At 47.0% G+C, this 17474-nt stretch overlaps 1 protein-coding gene across 1 annotated transcript in view; it reads right to left on the reverse strand.

Annotated features, from left to right (window-relative positions):
• Window positions 1–3252: 3252 nt before the first annotated feature.
• The window catches only part of Ankh (ANKH inorganic pyrophosphate transport regulator), a 126649-nt gene continuing 112427 nt past the window's right edge, over window positions 3253–17474 (reverse strand). Inside the window, exons 9-12 of the mRNA XM_034523490.1 lie at window positions 7297–7426; window positions 6620–6743; window positions 6112–6211; window positions 3253–4587 (exon numbers count right to left, since the gene is read on the reverse strand). Of these exons, the coding sequence (XP_034379381.1) occupies window positions 4474–4587; window positions 6112–6211; window positions 6620–6743; window positions 7297–7426 (468 nt within the window). The 3' untranslated portion in view covers window positions 3253–4473. The remainder of the gene's footprint in view (window positions 4588–6111; window positions 6212–6619; window positions 6744–7296; window positions 7427–17474) is intronic.

A 17474-nucleotide genomic window follows, 5' to 3' on the forward strand; every position in this document is an offset into this window, starting at 1 on the left:
CATTGCTTCTACAGAAGTGGATGTCAAGTCTTGCTAATAAGTGTACGTGGAGTTACTGGTAAAAGAAAAGAGGTACTGTATAAAAGCTAACTGTCCATGTGTGTCTGCTCTATAAAAACATCCAATAAGTCTATCCGTGTGTGTCTGACAGCCATCTCTAAAAGTTCCTCTCCCTGGTCAGGTGGTCAGGTTTTGAGAGACCCTGTTTGATTGCAAATGAAGGAGAGAAAGATCATCATTGGACTGGAGAGGCAGCTTAGTGGTTCCAAGTGTTTGCTCTGAAATCATGAGGACGAGAGTTCTGGTCCCAGCATCCACTTTGCAAGCCTGGGGGTCAGAAGCAAGATTGGTGGGTCTTGATGGCTTCTAACTTAGCCAACAAAATTTGAGCCCCAAGTTCAAAAAGGGACTCCATCACGAAGGAGACAAGACTATCCAATAGGACACTCGGACCCTCTTCTGAACTCTGTTGTGTGCACACTTTGTGAATCTCCACAGTAAAGTGTACATACACAAAGACACACACTAAATAGAAATTCTAAAAATTTATTACTAAATTTTTGTAAAGTGCTAGTTATAATTCTGGAACCATTTGTACTTGGCAGAGAATTTGTTTTCTTTGATTTAGGTGCTCTTCCCAGTAGAGAACCACCTCAGTTAACAGAGCTAACGACCACCCTTCTGTCTTGTGGTAGGGAAAATGAAGTTTAAGGTCTCTTTGTCTTCTCATTATTTTCCCCTTTGAGATCAGACAGTAAACTAAGCAATGAGTTGCTTCCTGACTTGTAAGTGGGGTTCGGGTTGTTGATTACAGTCCTGTTTCCCTCTTGTTTAGCTTTGGTGTTTTAATTTTAGTCACTAGCCTTTGAGTGAGCAGGGCACCCAGGCCTTTCTTGAGATTTCCACTACATCCTGTTTCATGTGTGGTTAGATCAGCAGATGAGTCACCTGATGTTTTGCTACTTCGAATGACAAAAATAGAGGCCCAGAATAACCACACAGAAGCATCTCTCATGGCTTCCAGCTACATGGCTCAAAACCATGCTTTCTGATGCTTCACATGCTTTTTATAAAAGAGCCTTGTGTGAGGGTCCTGTGGAAGGCAGACAGAAACACTAGGTTTACACAGATAACACTGAAGTCGCCTCACCTTTGAGGTCCTACCAGAGACAGCATTCTACTTTTGGTTATAGAAGTGTGCAGCAGCACTGAGAACATCCCTCTGCTGGTGGAGCACAGAAGGCTTCATGCTAAGTTTGCTAGTTATCTTTCCCAATACCTTAAGCCAGACACCTGCGTGATTCTTACAAACCAGCACATGTTCTGGTCACACTCTATTCAGAGCTTTACTGAAGCGGAAAAAAAGTACAAGGAGACATTTCTCAGGTAACATAATGTAGTTAGAAGAGGCCAGATGTGGTGGTACACACCTTTAATCCCAGCACTCAGGAAGCAGAGCCACATGGATCTCTGTGAGTTCCAGGACAGCCAGGGCTATGTTGAGAGACCCTGTCTCAAAGAACTAAAAATAAATAATTACAAGAACTTGCCCCATGATGAAGGCCATTGTGTCAGTCCTGCCAGATCCAGGAGGGGCTGCATGGCGAGAACGTACCTACTGTTCATGGAGTTTAAAGGGCTTAAGTAACGCCTGCAGTCCAGAGTAAGTGTTTTCATTTCTGAGGCCCTCTGTGGACATTTCCAAGCCAAACCATCAGTGAAGGCCAAGAAACAGATGGTCCTAAACGGGAGAAGAGCACCTCTGATGCAAGAGAAGCCCAACATCAGCAGCAAGAAGAGACCGACCAGCTCTAACCCACAGATGCAAACAAGTGGTCTTCCCAGTGAAAGGATCCTTGGTGAGTTCCCTGCCAACCTCAAGCCTCTCACACTCCCCAGCCCTGCGGTGGGGAGGCTTTGTGCTTCATTGGTCACAGCAATCCTGTTTACTCAGTTCCAGGGTGCCTTAGAGAGGCCCGTGGGCCAGGACCCAGTAAACAAGGGCAGAGCCAACGGCAGGTGTGCACTTAGAATGACCCCCGGAAAAACAGCTTCTCTAGTTCCTCCGAGAAAATCCTCACTCTAGAAAGGCCTCATTTGGGCCATCCCAACTCACTTCTCAGTATTTTGAGGAAAATCTGTCCTTCTTGCCTTTGTAACTTTAGGTTGCATTTGTCACTTAACCTTGAGAAAGCCATACCTGGTCTTCCCACAGTCCTTGAGGATTTCACAGGCACAGTCCTTTTCAGTTTGTTAGCTGAGCAAAATGTTTAAAAGTAGCCTCGGCTGGTGAGGAAGAAAGGCTGCCTTAATGCCTTTGGAAAGAGGAGAAAGGGACCTCGTTCCCAAGTCTAGGCCATGGAATTCTTTGTTTGAACACAACAGTGTTCAGAGTTTTGTCTTAGGACCTCAGGTGACAAAACAGGCCCATAGAAGGTGTGTGTGGAGGAGCCTGCACTATGAGGGAAGGTCTGAACAAATCCCACCACATCACAGCTCCATTGCTGAGGCCTGGTCTGGCAGTGCATCCCAGTGGTCGGGAAGTCTGATCCAGCCAATGACCAGCCATCCTGATCAAGTAAGGTGGCTTTGGGCTTTCAGCTACATGTTCTGATTGCACAGTATAGAGATACTAGCTGTTCTTGAATTTAGAGGGAAAGGATTTTGCTTTTGCAATTTGATATTTAAGCTCCAACCCCAGAAGCATGAAAATAGCCACACATTTTAAAAAATATTGCTGTTTAATTTTCTAGTCATGTATTTTAAAAAGCCAATACAATTAAGACTTTGAGTTATCCCTCAGATCTGCCCCTGAAGTCACCCACAAGCAGCTCTGGAAGCACATAGGCCTTGTTCCCATGGTGGGCACATACGAAGGACATTGGGTATCTAGAAATGGGAATGCAAGCCTGTGTAGCTGCCAGCCAGCCTCTGCCCTGACAGTCTTAACATGAGGTTACACAGCACTGAAGTAATAAGCACAGGAGGCCCGCCTTCTGCCCTTGGCCCATCTGCACTAGGGGATCCAGTCTCTCCCGAGGTTGCCCATCATGAAAACTGATTTTCTTGGCATCTGTAGACCCTTACACTCATACACAAAGGACGTGTAAAAGGCTGTAACATATACTGGTCACTGGTACAACACGAGGAAGCTGTAGGTTTGTGGGGCGTGTAAAATGGCCGTAACATACAGCAGTCACTGGTACACACGAGGAAGCTGTAGGTATGTGGAGCACGCAGGCAATCACTGAATTGTATTAGAGACATTTTATTGAAAATGCGAAAATAGGAAATGTATTATAGCCTAAAATAAATTACATAACATATACAGCATATATTTATATCTTTAAAATATTTGTTTTGTTTAGGTTCTTTCAGTCTAGTTACTTTGACTAAGTCAGGAATTTAGTGAACTGTATCCATAATTTTTTTTTTAAAGGAAAAAAACCCGCTTTCCAAAACTTAGAAAAATATACTGCACTAAGTGGATTTCCAATGCATTTTTTCTGGGGTATCACATAGTGACCTTGATACTTGTTTATAAAATGTCTTGCTTTCTGGTGTGGAGGGGAGTACCGTAGTACACTCAGTTACCTGTCCCGAGGAAACAGGTAATGCATCTACATCGGAAGTTACGAGACAAGAACCTGGCATTAGAATGCTAGATTACGACTTAAAGCTCTGCTCACTGTAAAAACAGAATGGACAGTTAGAGAAATGGACAATTAGAACGCCCCACTTCTCGCTCTAGTGCCATCTTCAGGGAAGGCGAGGAAACGCAAGCCTTCAGGGGAACTCATGCGGAAGGATGCTGACATTGGAGCTGCACTTCCGTGACAACTCTGAAAGTCAGCTCATGTATATACACTGGGGTGCGGCAACTCAGGGAAACAATGAGATGCTGACGATCAAGTCGGTTTGTGACTGATCCACTTTCTACAGGAGATTAAATTCCCATTATGGTGGCCAAGGAGGGCCACCAGCTCTTCCTCTGGGAGCAGGGAGACGGAGGGCTGCAGCCTGGGGCCCACCTGTGTGTGCGGCAGATAGTTCATGACTCCAGAGCCACAGTCCTGGGGAGCAAGTCAAAAGAGGCTGAGCTTCAACCTGTTGATTCTTAGGAGGCAAACATGAACAGAAAAGAGTCTGGCCCAAGTCCTTTGGTTCCAAAGTGGAGATTGTCCAAGGGAGTAGAAACATCGACCAAGAGGCAGCTCTATCTTTTGGGTTTTATGAAGCAGGGGCATGAAGACAGCGGTTCCGAGTTACAAAGCGACAGTAAAGACCTTTCTTCAGGTCCCTGCATCGGTGAGCATACCCAGTATGCTAGAGAATTTACACGAAACCTCTAAATCAAGGCCTCTTTCATAACCAAGAGTAAAAATTAAACAACAAAAAACAACTTGGTGGGAGGAGGAGGAAAGAGACGACTGTTGTCCTGACTGTCCCTGCAGTGCCCCTGGCGGCCTGTGCCTACTCATTCTCCTCTCTCATCTCTACGATGTCTGTCACCTCCTCTGTTGGAGGCATGTCGGTCATGGCCGAGTCTTCCCCCTCGGTGGCTGAGTCATTCTCCATCTTCTTTTTCTAGATAAAAGATGACACATCAGAGTGGGGATATGGACAGGACACCCACAGTACTCCTGTAACCGCGAGTCCCCTTTATGGTTCAGGCGTAATCTAGCTCATGTATGCCTTTCACTGTGGCTGCTCACATGCCTGTTGTGTACTAGATACTGTGGGGACTGTGTCCCTCACATCGTTGCTCGCACGCTTCTGGAACATACCAGCTCCCTACAACCCTTTCAAAGGGAGGCTTTGCCCCTCCCATCCCCCTGGTGCTCCCCCACCCCAGGCTACAAGCTTTGAATCTTATTCTCGAGAGCAGTCCTTCCACCTGTCGTTAATGGCTGTCCCCTGTGACAGCTCTGGCTTCACTCGGTCCTGTTGATTGCATATCCTGGTGGCCTAATTGCCATGCTGCTGCCCCCTGCAGGAAATGGCTGCTCAGCCATCAGCCAGTGCTCAGTCACCCCCAGGTCCATGCAGACCTTATGCTCTCCACTCTGCGGCCTCTTCCAGCACTTTCCTTTCAGGACCTGATTCCCACCACTGCTCTGTCCGTGCTTCTCCCGTGGCTCAGCCTTCTGAGTCCTCTCACCCTCTCGGATTGGCTCAATTGTAATGCTTAGCAGTTACAGTCACGTCCTCCCTCGCTTTCCTTGAGTCCTGTTTACAAGACCTCAGATGGGTCCAAATCTGTCTCCTCTGGAACTTGCCAGCGAGGCTGAGGGGCCTGCAGGAAGGCTGGGCTGTACTGCCCGCTGCAGGGAGCTGTTATCTATGTGGCAGGGCGTTAACACTGCTCTCCCCAGCTGTGTAGGCTTCCCCATGGCCTCCGGCTTCTGCCTTCCTCATGGCCCTTTCTCAGGGACAGCCTGGCTTTGACTTTAATTGACCCAAACATAAGCAAGCACAGAGTTCCCATGACTGCTCCCCACGGTTAGTGGAGGCTTCCATCTTACCTGCCCACTCTCTTCGGTATGCACTCGGCCAGTGGGCTGTGCTGTCCCTTCTCCCACTAGTGTCCCGATCACTGGGTCAGTCTCCAGTGCAAACCCTGCACTGAATGTTACCCCGTCTTAACTAGTTTTCTAGTTTCCTTTTATAGCCTCTGCCCTTTGCTTACGGTCTTCAACATTGTCACCCTTTTCTCCTGACCCCCATGGCCATGGGGCACATGAGCAGGGTCACTCACCAGTCCCTTTACCCCTGGTCTCTTAGCAGTTTTGTTGGTTTCTTTGTACCACACAGCCCAAAAGTATACACATCCAGGTTTTGCTCTGGATCCCTGTCATCTCATCTAAGTGAATAATACAGGGTTTCTGATCCCAGAGAACTCATAAATCATGGAGAGGAAAAAAATAGTTGTCACGCAATTTGAAAAGCCTTGCGTTCAGGACAGACTAGCTCTGTGCTTTCAGGGAGAGAGCCTGGAATGGAGTGTGCATGGTGTGGAAGGGATGGGGTGGCCGAGCTGGTGAGGGGAGTTATTTGTGAAGGCAGAGAGAGGTCCCGATTGTCCCCAAAGCTGTTACCATTGCTTCTCACCTGTTTTCGATAGACATAGCATGCTGCGAGGGCAACCATGGTAGATTCTCCCACAAACCCTGCTAGAAGGGAGCCCACACCTAGTGTGGCTCCATGCACCCTGCAAAGGAGAACACAGACATATTTTGTCTCTTAGAACCAAGTCTGACATAATTATGCTGATATTGCTTAATCCCAAGAATACTGCAGACCAGTGAGGGATGGGGCAGCAGTGCCCTCCATCGGCCTCGGGACAGTATCTGATGAGCACCTACCTTTGAGGTAGACCTGTGCCTTTCTTCCTCACCACAAGAATGGAACCCTGAGGTCACCTGTTTCCAGGCTAGTGTGGCTGTCAAAGACTCACTGGTGTGGGCAGACAAGCACCCTTCTCAATTGCCAGTCTAATAGCTTGGGGATTTCACTTGGTTATGCAGATTTTAATCCTCTACATAAGATATTTTACTGGCAAAGGACCCTAAGCCGTGTGCGCGCGCCCGTATGCATGCCAAGTGCTGGGAGCACATACCCCAGGTAAGGCAGGACCACCAGGCTGGTGATGAGGACGATGATACGCAGCACGGAGCTGGGGGCCAGGACAAAGGTTTTCTTAAGTGTCATCAACCATCCAGTAAGATGAGCTCTCACGGTCACTGTGAGGAGAGAAGGGCGTGTCAGCTCTGTGGCCTGCTTCCACCCTGCTTCATCCCCCTCTGCTGCTGGCCCAGGGCAGCCTAGCTGCTGTGACCCAGGGCTGGTCACTTGTCTTCCTGTGGTTGCTGATCCCTACTTTGGAGGCTACCTGGGGTCAGGTCCCAATCCTACCTGGCTCCCTGCCTCCCCAGACCCGTGTGTAGGTGGTCAGCTGCAGGCAGGTACCATTCTGGTGGGCCTGGCTGTTCTCACGATGACCTGGCCTGGACCTGCTACTTTTCCAGTCTCGCTCTGACCACCTTCCTCTAGAGGGAAAGCTTTTGAGAAAGAGCTGGGTGAACCCCAAAGCTGGGACCAGACACCATCATGCTTCTGTTGTCTGAGGGAGCCGTGGAGAAATGAGAATGACCTTGTCCCCATTTCCCACTGTGCCTTCTTGAGTCAACCTTGACCACCTCACCCTTAGGCATTTCTCTTTCTCGCTGATGTCATGGTGCCATTGCTCATCTGGTATGTCGCTGCTGCACAATGGCCGTGCACACTGCTCCTTACCTGGCACTGGGAAGAAGGAGAAGATTCGCAAAGGAATGACACAGAGTTCTGCAAAGGCAAAGTCAACTCCAATGATGTCTATCAGAATCTTCTCAGAGACGTTGGGGGTCCAGAACATGACAAAACAGAGCTGCAGGGTAGACAGGACAACAGTGAACCAGGTTGTAAAGAAAGGGTATAAAAGACATGACACGGTCCCTCTATGTTCTGGAGGATGGTAAACAGGCTCATTGGGTATCACTGGCACCCCAGGTTTGCAGCTACACATCCCTACCTTACTCTGATTTGCCAGTGTCAGGTGGGGACTGCGGGTGGCAATGGCCCATGTGCTGCACTTGCTCCATAGGAACAGCCAGTGTGGCAATCCACTGTAGGGGGCATCGGAATGGGTAACTGGACTAAGAAGGGAGACCACCTTGCTTTCACTGAGGCTTAGCCAGGGTCTTCCATGGCTCGCTCAGTTCTGGGCAGTATGTCTATTGATACAGCCTTTACAGATTGGCAAAATACCAGACTGAAAGCATCTGGATGGTATTCACTACCTGACATGTAGGGTCATCTACAGTCTAATTTTTAGTGTTAGGAGGGCAAGGGAAGAAACAACAGCCACAGAACCTGGAACTTGGGCAAAGCAGACGGGTAAGTATGAATGTTTAGCAGACTCTAGAAACTGAAACCTTAATCTGACAGAAATGCAGAACTCACTTCCACTTCCTTTCCCCCAGATCAGGAAGTGGGGAAGCACAGCTCATGGGGGTTGGCTAAAATCTGCCTGTAAGCAGGTCATACGCTGTGCCCTTGACATCTTGGGATTGTGTCCCTTAACCTCTGCATAAGGAAAACTGGTGCCTGGCAAGGCTGAGGGCAGAATTCTGGGGACTCTAGGCAGGGGGACATGTTGTATATCCTCTTTCCTCAGCTCTCAAAACACAGGAAACCAGGTGAGTCCCAGAGGCTAGAGCCCAGAGAAGCTTCATTGGCCAAAGAAGTATCTGGAATTCCTGAAGGTTTCAGGCTCCCAAAGAGGCCTTCTAACCAGTGAGAGTCATACAAGTGACATATCAGCCCTGTGTTAACGTTCACAGCTGCTGGTACCCTACTTATAAACACGAACACACGATCCCTAGACTTCCACAACAGCCTCAAGGTCAAAACTAAAGAAATTTAAGACAATGTAGAAAGAAGAAGAAGAAAAAAAATAACCTCATTCTGTCATGCTGACATTCTCAGATGGGTGAAGAAACTGTATTCATGGATCAAGAACAGGATAGAAATGTTCTAGAGACATTCATGGAACAAGACCCAAGGATCAGGAGGATGAACATAGACCTGACAAAGGCATTAGCTGACATGGGGTCTGAAGTCAGCCACAAGACAGCTGACAAAAGTAGGAAAGTGAGACTAGATTTTTTTTTTTATATCAAATCTAATATTCTGATACCAACAGTTCCAAAAGGAGGGAACAGTGAACTTTCAGAGCTGAAAGAAGAATTTCAAGACTGAAAGGCTACCTTTAGGATGACGGTGGAGGAGAAGAGACCCAGGAGGACACATCAATAGTGCTAGGGGAAGAGCTGGCCAAAGACCTCCAAGAACAGGTTTCGGGGAAGTTGATTTCTCCACCAAACTGGCACTGAGTGATATTTAAAAGAAAGACCTTCTCGCTACTCGAGTCCTCAAGACAGTTGCCTTCTGCATTGGTTACTTGTCTTAGCTCCAACAAAATCCCTGACAAAGCTGACTTGAGGGTGGGCATGTTTTAGTTCAGTGTGAAGGCACAGACCATCACTGTGGGGATGGCATCGCATCCAGTCAGGAGGCACAGATGAATGCTCATGTCAGCTTGCTGTCTCCTTTGTAATTCAGTCAGGGATCCCTCAGCCCGCAGAATGGTAACACATTTAGGGTGGCTCATCTCACCTCAACTAACAATGTAGAAAATCCCCCACGGGCAAATGCAGAGGTTTCTTTCCCTTTCCACAGATTCTAGATTATGCCAAGTTGACAATATTAACCATCATACCCTCCATGCACACTTCCAGAATGTTAATTAGGACGTGACCTGCCAAATCAAGATAGCCAGGGAAAGAAAGAGAAAACCACTTTGACAGGAACATGGGGGAAATTGTCAGGGGAACTTCAGAGAAAGAGGCACAGGGCAATAACCCCAGGTAGGATGTGTGAGGTGCACAGGCCAGCAAGTTCTAGTGCAGGTGAGACAGAAGACACCTGCTGAGTCAGAATGCATTACAGAGAGTTACACAAATACACAGCATGGAAGTAAACAAGGGTTAAGAACTCGGAAAGCTAAGAAAAATGAGTAATTATTGTTTAAGGCAGGGAAATGGTATGACATTTAATGACTGATTAAAGTATCAGGACTTGGCTATTATAACTCATCAAAAGAATTTCTCATGGGATGATAGTTCACCAGTTACAGATCCAGCCAAAGGAGAACTGGGGTTGGGTTGGGGGGTGGGTGGCATGCCTCTGGAAGAGGGGACAGGGCTGCAAAGGGAATGGGCGGGGCAGTGGGCTGAGACGTGTTAATTGGGAACAATCTTAATAGAACCAACTTTAAACTTTGTGCTGATTTTAAAAACCTTAATTTAAAAACGTAATGATATAACTTTGGGGGGTGGCGTTCACAACATGTCAGTTCCATCAAATATTTATCTCCTTTTCCTAAAATACAAGCAAGTCTTGTCTAAAATAAAACTGAATATATTGGGGAATGAGTTGCAGTCATGTTGAAACAGAGTACCGAAATATTATAGCATCATTTGCACTTGGGTAATTTAAGTTTCATGGAATTAGCCTGGCCACAGTGAAACACCAAAACAACAAACCTTAGCAGATCAGACATTTACTTTCTACATTCAATAGGCTTTCCCCGTGGTTCATCAGCATCTGGGAGCACATTCACCTGGCCTGTAGCAGCAGGTGCCACCCACTGGTCACACTGTTGGCCATAGGGATTCAAACCATTCTGACTCCTCAGATCTAGCAACTTGGAGCTTGGGAACTTTATTACCTGACTAACATGGACAAGTGTCCTGCCACCTTTTCCCATTGCTGGTTTCAAATAGTGTGGTATCACTTGTGTCTACAACCCAGACACGACAGCAATTTCTAATAACTGCTAAACAGCACTGGCTATGGTGCTGGAGAAGTTTATCCCCCTGCCTATACCACATCCCAGCATCAGATTAAAGATCCCTCTTTCAGTGCTGCTTTATGTCAGGCCCTATGTAGTTCCCACAGCTGCAAAGCTATAAACCACCCCTCCAGTCTGCCATGGATCTGTGCATTGGATCTTTCCTAGATGAGACTTTGTGTTTCCTTAGTGGGTAGAATGTGTCACAGGGGCCATGTTCTACACAAAACTGACTTCCCAGAGAATCATTACTGTGTTGGGTTTTTTTTTTTTTTTTTTTTTCCCCAGCCAGCGATGATCTGAACATGATACGATGCCTCAAATACAAGTTGCAAGCTCTCTGGGCTTTGCAAAATTATTGTAAAGTGGCTTTTAAATCACAACACACCAAAGAAAAGGAGTGTGTAACTGCATGTCAGATGCATGTATGTAGAAACGTGCTTGTGCAGCAAATGAGTCGGGTAATTCCTCCCTCTGGTCTTCCCACACGGAAGATGCTTGCCTTGAAGCCTTGGTTGTCTTGTAAGAGGTGATCTCTCTAGGGAAGGGCAGTTAATAGGGGGCAGATAGGGAGCATGGCCCTAGGTTGTCAACCATACGTGTACATGCAGGGTCTAGCTCTTTGTCTTTTAGGAACACTGAAGTTCAAAGCCATTACTCCAGCTCGTAGAAGGCCATCCAAGAGCAGGAGCCCCATATTTGGGGAGCCTCTTTGTCCCTCTCTCAAGTCTCTGAAGCCAGAAACTTCAGGCCTCTAGTAAGCAAATGGCATGTTGCTTTTCAACCAGTCTTCCACAAGGGAATGAATATTTGCCACACTTTCCAAAAGGGGAGGACATGTGAACAACTCGGAAGCAAAGAGTGTCAGCTAAAAGCTAGGACACCAACCCTCAGGGCAGATACCTTGCTCCAGCACGATACTTAGACCCAGTGTTTCAGAAAACAAGAAGAGGTGCCCACTCAACAAGGGGCATTTTAGGAAATGTCATTCTACTGAGTTCAGCTAGTGCAGTTGTAACTCAGAACATGCCCTCCTGGCTGACCATGACACACTGTGTTCATCAAATATTTGCAGAGGCCAGTGACATTGACTTTTCCAAACCAGTCCGAAAACCAATGAACTACTGACAACAGACATGATTTGTGTGTGCCCTGGAGTAGCTGCAGGGTTGGGTTCTCTTCTGCAGAGTTTGCTGTCAATATCATCTCATTAGGAAGGAGCTTTCAAAATGGAATAGCCCAACTTGTGCCCAGCCTTGGGTTGTCTATTCATTATCTAACCAAAGGACCCAAAGCCCCTTAGAGAAATAACTCAGTCTATAACTAGAGCTGGGAATAAGACTCTCATTATCCTGGAAGATCTGTAGTGCTAGGAAGTAAGCAAGTGCCCAGAACTCAAAACAATAGGATATGTCAAAGAGACACCAGAGCCACTGGAGTCCCCGATAGCCAAGATAGGAATATGAACAACACAATAAAATAGTTTTGATATGACCCCAAGCATAAAATGGGCATCTAAAGCCTATGCTGATAGAACCTAACAAGGGGAAGGGGGACTAACCTGTGTGGAACCCTAGACAGCCTCTTAAGAGTTCCTTCCAGCCCATTCCTGTGGGCTGACCTAGGACAAATCATGTCACTGCACACAGAGAGGGGGAGAGCTGCCAAACATCATCACTGGGCCAAGTGATCCAGGTCAACAATGGGGAAGTCTGGCTACTGGGGTTTAAGAGGCCAGCTGTTCCCTTAGCATGTCAATTCAGAGAACACATAAAGCTACACCAGGATAAGAGAGGTGCATCCCTTGTTGTGTGTCCTCAGGGCTCTGCTCTACAGACAGTATTGCTTAGTAATATGGCTTCTGAATTTCCCTAAGCCAGTGGTTCTACTTTTGAGGAATTCACAAGGTTTTCTCCATGGCCCAATAATTACAATTAGCAGTGAAGGAGAGATTCTGATCTTGTGAAGTTAGAAAAAAGTAAAATGCACGCAGCTGTCCTGGAGTCAAATACCTGGCCCAGCTGGACATGGTGGCACACACTTTTAGTTGTAGCACTCAGGAGGCAGAGGCAGGTGAATCTCTGCGAGTTCAAGAACAGCCTGCTCTACAGAGCAAGTTCCAGGATACCCAAAGCTACACAGAGAAACCCTGTCTTGGAAACAAACAACAAACTTGGCCTAAGGCATCACTGTTATCTAGAGCATTTACCAGAAAGAACAGATGTGAAGGGGGGTTGAAATCTCCCACTGGGAGGATGGTGCTTACATACACAGATCAGGTGTTTCCTGTAACTCACAGAGTCCTGCCTGCCTGGGGCGAATTCCTACCACTCATTCTTCATAGTTTGCTTCTGGGCAAGAATGCCTCATCTTCTAGATGATCTTGCCCCTTACTGGACTGCTGTGAGCACCACCCTCCTCAGAGGTACCTGTGTACAGAGTTGGGACTGGTCCACACTGTCATAAGGTTTAACTGAGAAAGGAAATCGATGTGAACGTGTAGCCAAGGACCTCTGTGCAGCTCGATACCCTTGATTGGTCAGTGTGTGCGGCTGTGGTTCCTATGGCTTCCTGAGGATCCAACTAACATCCATAGTGGCCTCGTCTAGATACCTGTGACATTAGGATTGATTTCATTTCCTTGTTGATATTTATCTGTAGTTTCCACAAAGAATACTGATGAGAATGGGTGGTAGAATTTAGCTAGGCAGTTAAAGATAGAAAGATCGTAAATAAAAGCAACCAGTTGCTATCTTAGCCCCCTTGCTGGAGGCTAGACATGCCAGGAAAGGAATGTCTACACTGAAAGTCTTTGGTTCTGTCATGGCCATGAGGTTTGAGAAGGCAGTAAGGGGGCTGTTATTTCCTTATCTCTTTTCCCTAAAGGAGTACTCTTTCCAGGAAAGCACGCTAAGGTCAGGACTGAGGCTGAGGACCTGTACTGACCAGCTCTTCCCACCTCCACCCAGCTATCCACAGCAGTGTGGCTGGTGCTCCTTCACTCCCAGGGTTCTCCTGCCTAGCTCTGCCACCTCCCTCTCTTAAGCTCTATAAACTACTTCTTCCTAAAATCGCCCCATGTGGTCTGTGAACTTCATTGTTCAAATGCACAAGACAAGGACTGAGCTTCCTGGACTCTCACCTCAAACTACATACAGCAAACACTAAGAGATGCTCCCTCAAGTTCAAAGACACCCTGATATCCCCATGTCAATCCCACCCCCACCTGTAAGACACAGCTTTAAATAAAACATGCCCATGTCTATGTCTTTGCAGAAAAAAAAAAAGTGGGTCTTCATGTATATTTTATCAGGGACATGAGAAGTCATGTTTGGGAGGGGGCAGACATCAAAAGGAAGCCTTTTCAGCTACTAAGTAGCTACTAGCTACTTCTACAGCTAGTGTCTTGTGTGCACATCTCAGCTGAGAAGGAGAAAGCAATGTCGTCTTCCAGTATGGAAATGCCAAATGACGACAGAGTATGAAAGCAGACGCCATGACTGACTGCACATCAGACTGTCTGAATGCTGGGAGCAAGGCTGGAGTGACTGATGGCAGGGAGCGGGGCGGGCGTGAGCCATCTGTTTAAAGGGTGATTTCATGAAAAGCCACAGGAGGGAGCACCTGAAAGGGCGGTGGGAGAAGGTGGCTTTGGTAAGCACCCCACTGGAAAGAGAAGGACACAGGGAGGAAAACCCTAGGAGGAAGGATCACTGACTGAAATGTACAGTGAGCAGAGGTAGGGACTTCTTACGTAACATCAAATGGCAAAACGTCAGCCTGCTGAATAGGACAGCCGATTATACACACCACAGAGTAAACAGGTCTTGGTTTTCAATGCTAAATCAATAGAAAAATCACATGATAAGATGCTGACACAGTACCTGATATTCTCCATCTGGCCTGCTGGCAAGCATAGCTATTACACATATCATGAACAATCTGTAAAGGAGTTAATGCTACCATTTTCTTTTAAAGTGTATCCATGGTGAAAATAAGCGTTTTATGATCTGTCTTTTTCTACAGAGTGAGGAGACACAATCATCCCTCTGATTGAGGTTTGATGAAATGGTCAGAAACTCATTCTTCTTGAGAGCCCTGTTGTCATTTCTACTGTGACCCCAGCTTCCTGATAAGTCACAAAACACTGCTTGGAAGCAAGATGACATTTCAAACAGCAGGGGGTGCCATGCACCAAGCAGAATAGGAGCTGGGTGTCCTGGGCCTGCTGAGGAGGTATCTACAGATTGTTTGGTTCCAGTTCTTAACAGATTTGAAGGATGACTAGAAAGTTCCACATGCTAGCTTCAGTGTCGTTTTTCAGTAATCTCTGAATCTGGAACTTAGGGGATGGGGGCATAATGAATACACATTCAGCTGAATGAGAGTTCTGTGGACAGGAAGAGGTAGTACACTAGGAATGTACCTCACTGTAAAGTCGCAGTGGGCAAGATGGCAAGTTTGCATTAAGTGTGTCTTACTATGACTAATATGTTTTCAAAGGGGGACAAAGAAATGGATCAGGAGATGAAGTTCCTGCCATGCAAGCCCAGAGACCAGAGGTCGGATAACCAGTGCACATCTGTGATGCTGGGAAGACTTGTTAGCTACCTGCAGTCTCAGCCCTTGGGAGCAAAGGCAAGGGATTTCTAGTGAAAGCCGGCTGACTAGACTGGTTGGAACTAGCCAGCTCCAGGTTCAGCAAAAGATCCTACCTCAAAAAATCAAGTAGTCTGCTGTGGTAGCACTCAGGAGGCAATGGGTCTTTATGAGTTTGAGGCCTGTCTGGACTACAAACAGAATTCAACAACTACCAGGTCTACATAGAGAGACCCAATCACGCAAAGCAAAGCAAAGCAAAGCAAAGCAAAGCAAAGCAAAGCAAAGCAAACCAAATCAAACCAAACAAATAAAACCAAAACCCAAAGAAATGAACTTTTGGGGGTTGGAGAGTTGGCTTAATGGTTAAGAACACTGGCTGCTCTTCCAAAAGAGCCAAGTTCAATTCCCAGCACCCACATGGTGGCTCTCAACCATCTGTGAGTCCAGTCCCAAGGGATCTAGTGCCATCTTCTGGCTTCTGAGGGCACTGTATGTATGTGATGTAACAAAATATATTTAGGCAAGTACCAACACACATAAAACAAAAATAATAAAATAACTAAAACATATAAAGCAGAAAGCGATTGAGCAAGACAACATCAACTTCAACCTGAATACACATGCATATATATATCTGCATGCACCTGTGACCCCACACATACAAACACACATATATAAATGCCACCAAAGTTTGAGAAAAAGGAAAAAAGTTATCTTAACAACACAGCATGCTTGACCATCTGTTTTTTCAAAGCACATGAGGATATGCACAGTCTATTATTAGGAAGGCTTGGAGACCAATTTTTATTGTTCGAATGCTTCTGAGTCTCTCCAACCAATCAGGCAACCTCTCAAATCTGCAAGGGATGCTGAATTAACAAGCCAGACCCTGACAGCTTCCAGAGAGAACCGGGCGGGGAGGGAAACAGTTCCGTGGGAACAAACTCTGAGCAGTTACCTCAGGCCAAGAACTTGCCATGTTATTTCACATAGTCCCTATACAATATGGGGATAGTGCCTCTGTTACAGATCCTCTATGATAGGGGCTTCTAACAGGCCCCTTTTCCCAATTTCCAGGATGCCCTAAAGCACTGGAAAGAACCCCATCCTGTGTCTTGGTATGAGAAAGCTGCGACCTCTGTCCATTTACCTTCTATCTTGTTCCTTCCCCAGCACACAAGAGAGTCATTTTCTTCTGCTGGATAATGGAACAGTGAGGCAGCAGTCTCCACCTCATGGTGCGGGGGAGGGGCTACAACAGAAACAAAGGCACACAGGCAGCCTTTGTTCTAGACAAAGGGTCAGCATGGTACCAAGGCTAGGACAGGCCCCAGCATCGCCCAGAAAGGCTGAGTGACAGCTCTACAGGAGGGTAGTTTAGCAACAGGGAGGTAAGACTGGGTCATCCACGAAAACTCAACAGCCAATCTAGACAAAGAGGCCACCAGAACAGAACCACTGATAGGATAGTGTTTTTAAACCCTTAACAACTCGGGTGTTGTCATTTTCTAGTATGTGGGGTCTCAGAAGAAACTAGCTTTACTGAACTGGAAGAATGAGGTGATGGCAGGTGGTCCTGCTGCGGCCAGCACATGGCACTCTCTACCTGTTAAACAAGGGTAGCAGACAAAGTCAGGCAGCCCTTGAATTACAGCAAGCCGCTCTGAGATGGGGAAACAGAGGACATGAAATGCCTTGCAGACCCGGATCCCAAGTGCCTCTGTGTCAACCAGTGGTAGGTGGCTCCCCTAGGGACTCGGATACCATGAATACCAGCATGTAGGTGACCCGTGCTGCTTTTCAAAGGTGGAGGCCAATGGGGTGTGCAAAGGCAGAGCTTTGATCCACCGGGCCCACCAGTATTGGATCACACCAGGCCTATCAGCATTGGAGGTGATCTGTGACTCAAAAGAGGGACCGTGTGTTAAAGGAAGACTTGACAGCCAAGATTTCCCTTTTGACTAAGACCTCCAGGGTACCAAATTCCTCCTTTACAGGTCAGGGTGGCCTCTGCTCATCTGTCTTCTGACATCAGGACTTGACAGGAGTGAGCATAGGCTTGGATTGGCAAAAAGACTCCAGGGCCTCGGCAAGTACCTGGCTACCCTCTCTTCTCCAGAAGCTCCAATAGCTGTTCACTATAAACTGTTCAGCCTGTGGCATCCTGCAGTAGCAGCACATACCAGATTAGGGCCAGAAAGAGTGCACAGACTGCATGAAGGGGGTCTGTTGAAGGCCTCACCAGACAGGAGGGATGCAGAACATTCTGTGATAATTACATGTTCAGAGCGTCCGATCGTGCTGCCAATTTGCTGAAAGACTCCCAAGTGACAGCCGACTTTAGGCGATGCCGGAAGCTGCAGTCCAGTAGCATCCCAAAGGAAGATTCCAGGAGGGGCCGCCTGGATCTTGCTAGGCT

Source organism: Arvicanthis niloticus, chromosome 19 (assembly GCF_011762505.2).
Source record: "Arvicanthis niloticus isolate mArvNil1 chromosome 19, mArvNil1.pat.X, whole genome shotgun sequence".
In the NCBI taxonomy this organism is placed as follows: domain Eukaryota; kingdom Metazoa; phylum Chordata; class Mammalia; order Rodentia; family Muridae; genus Arvicanthis; species Arvicanthis niloticus.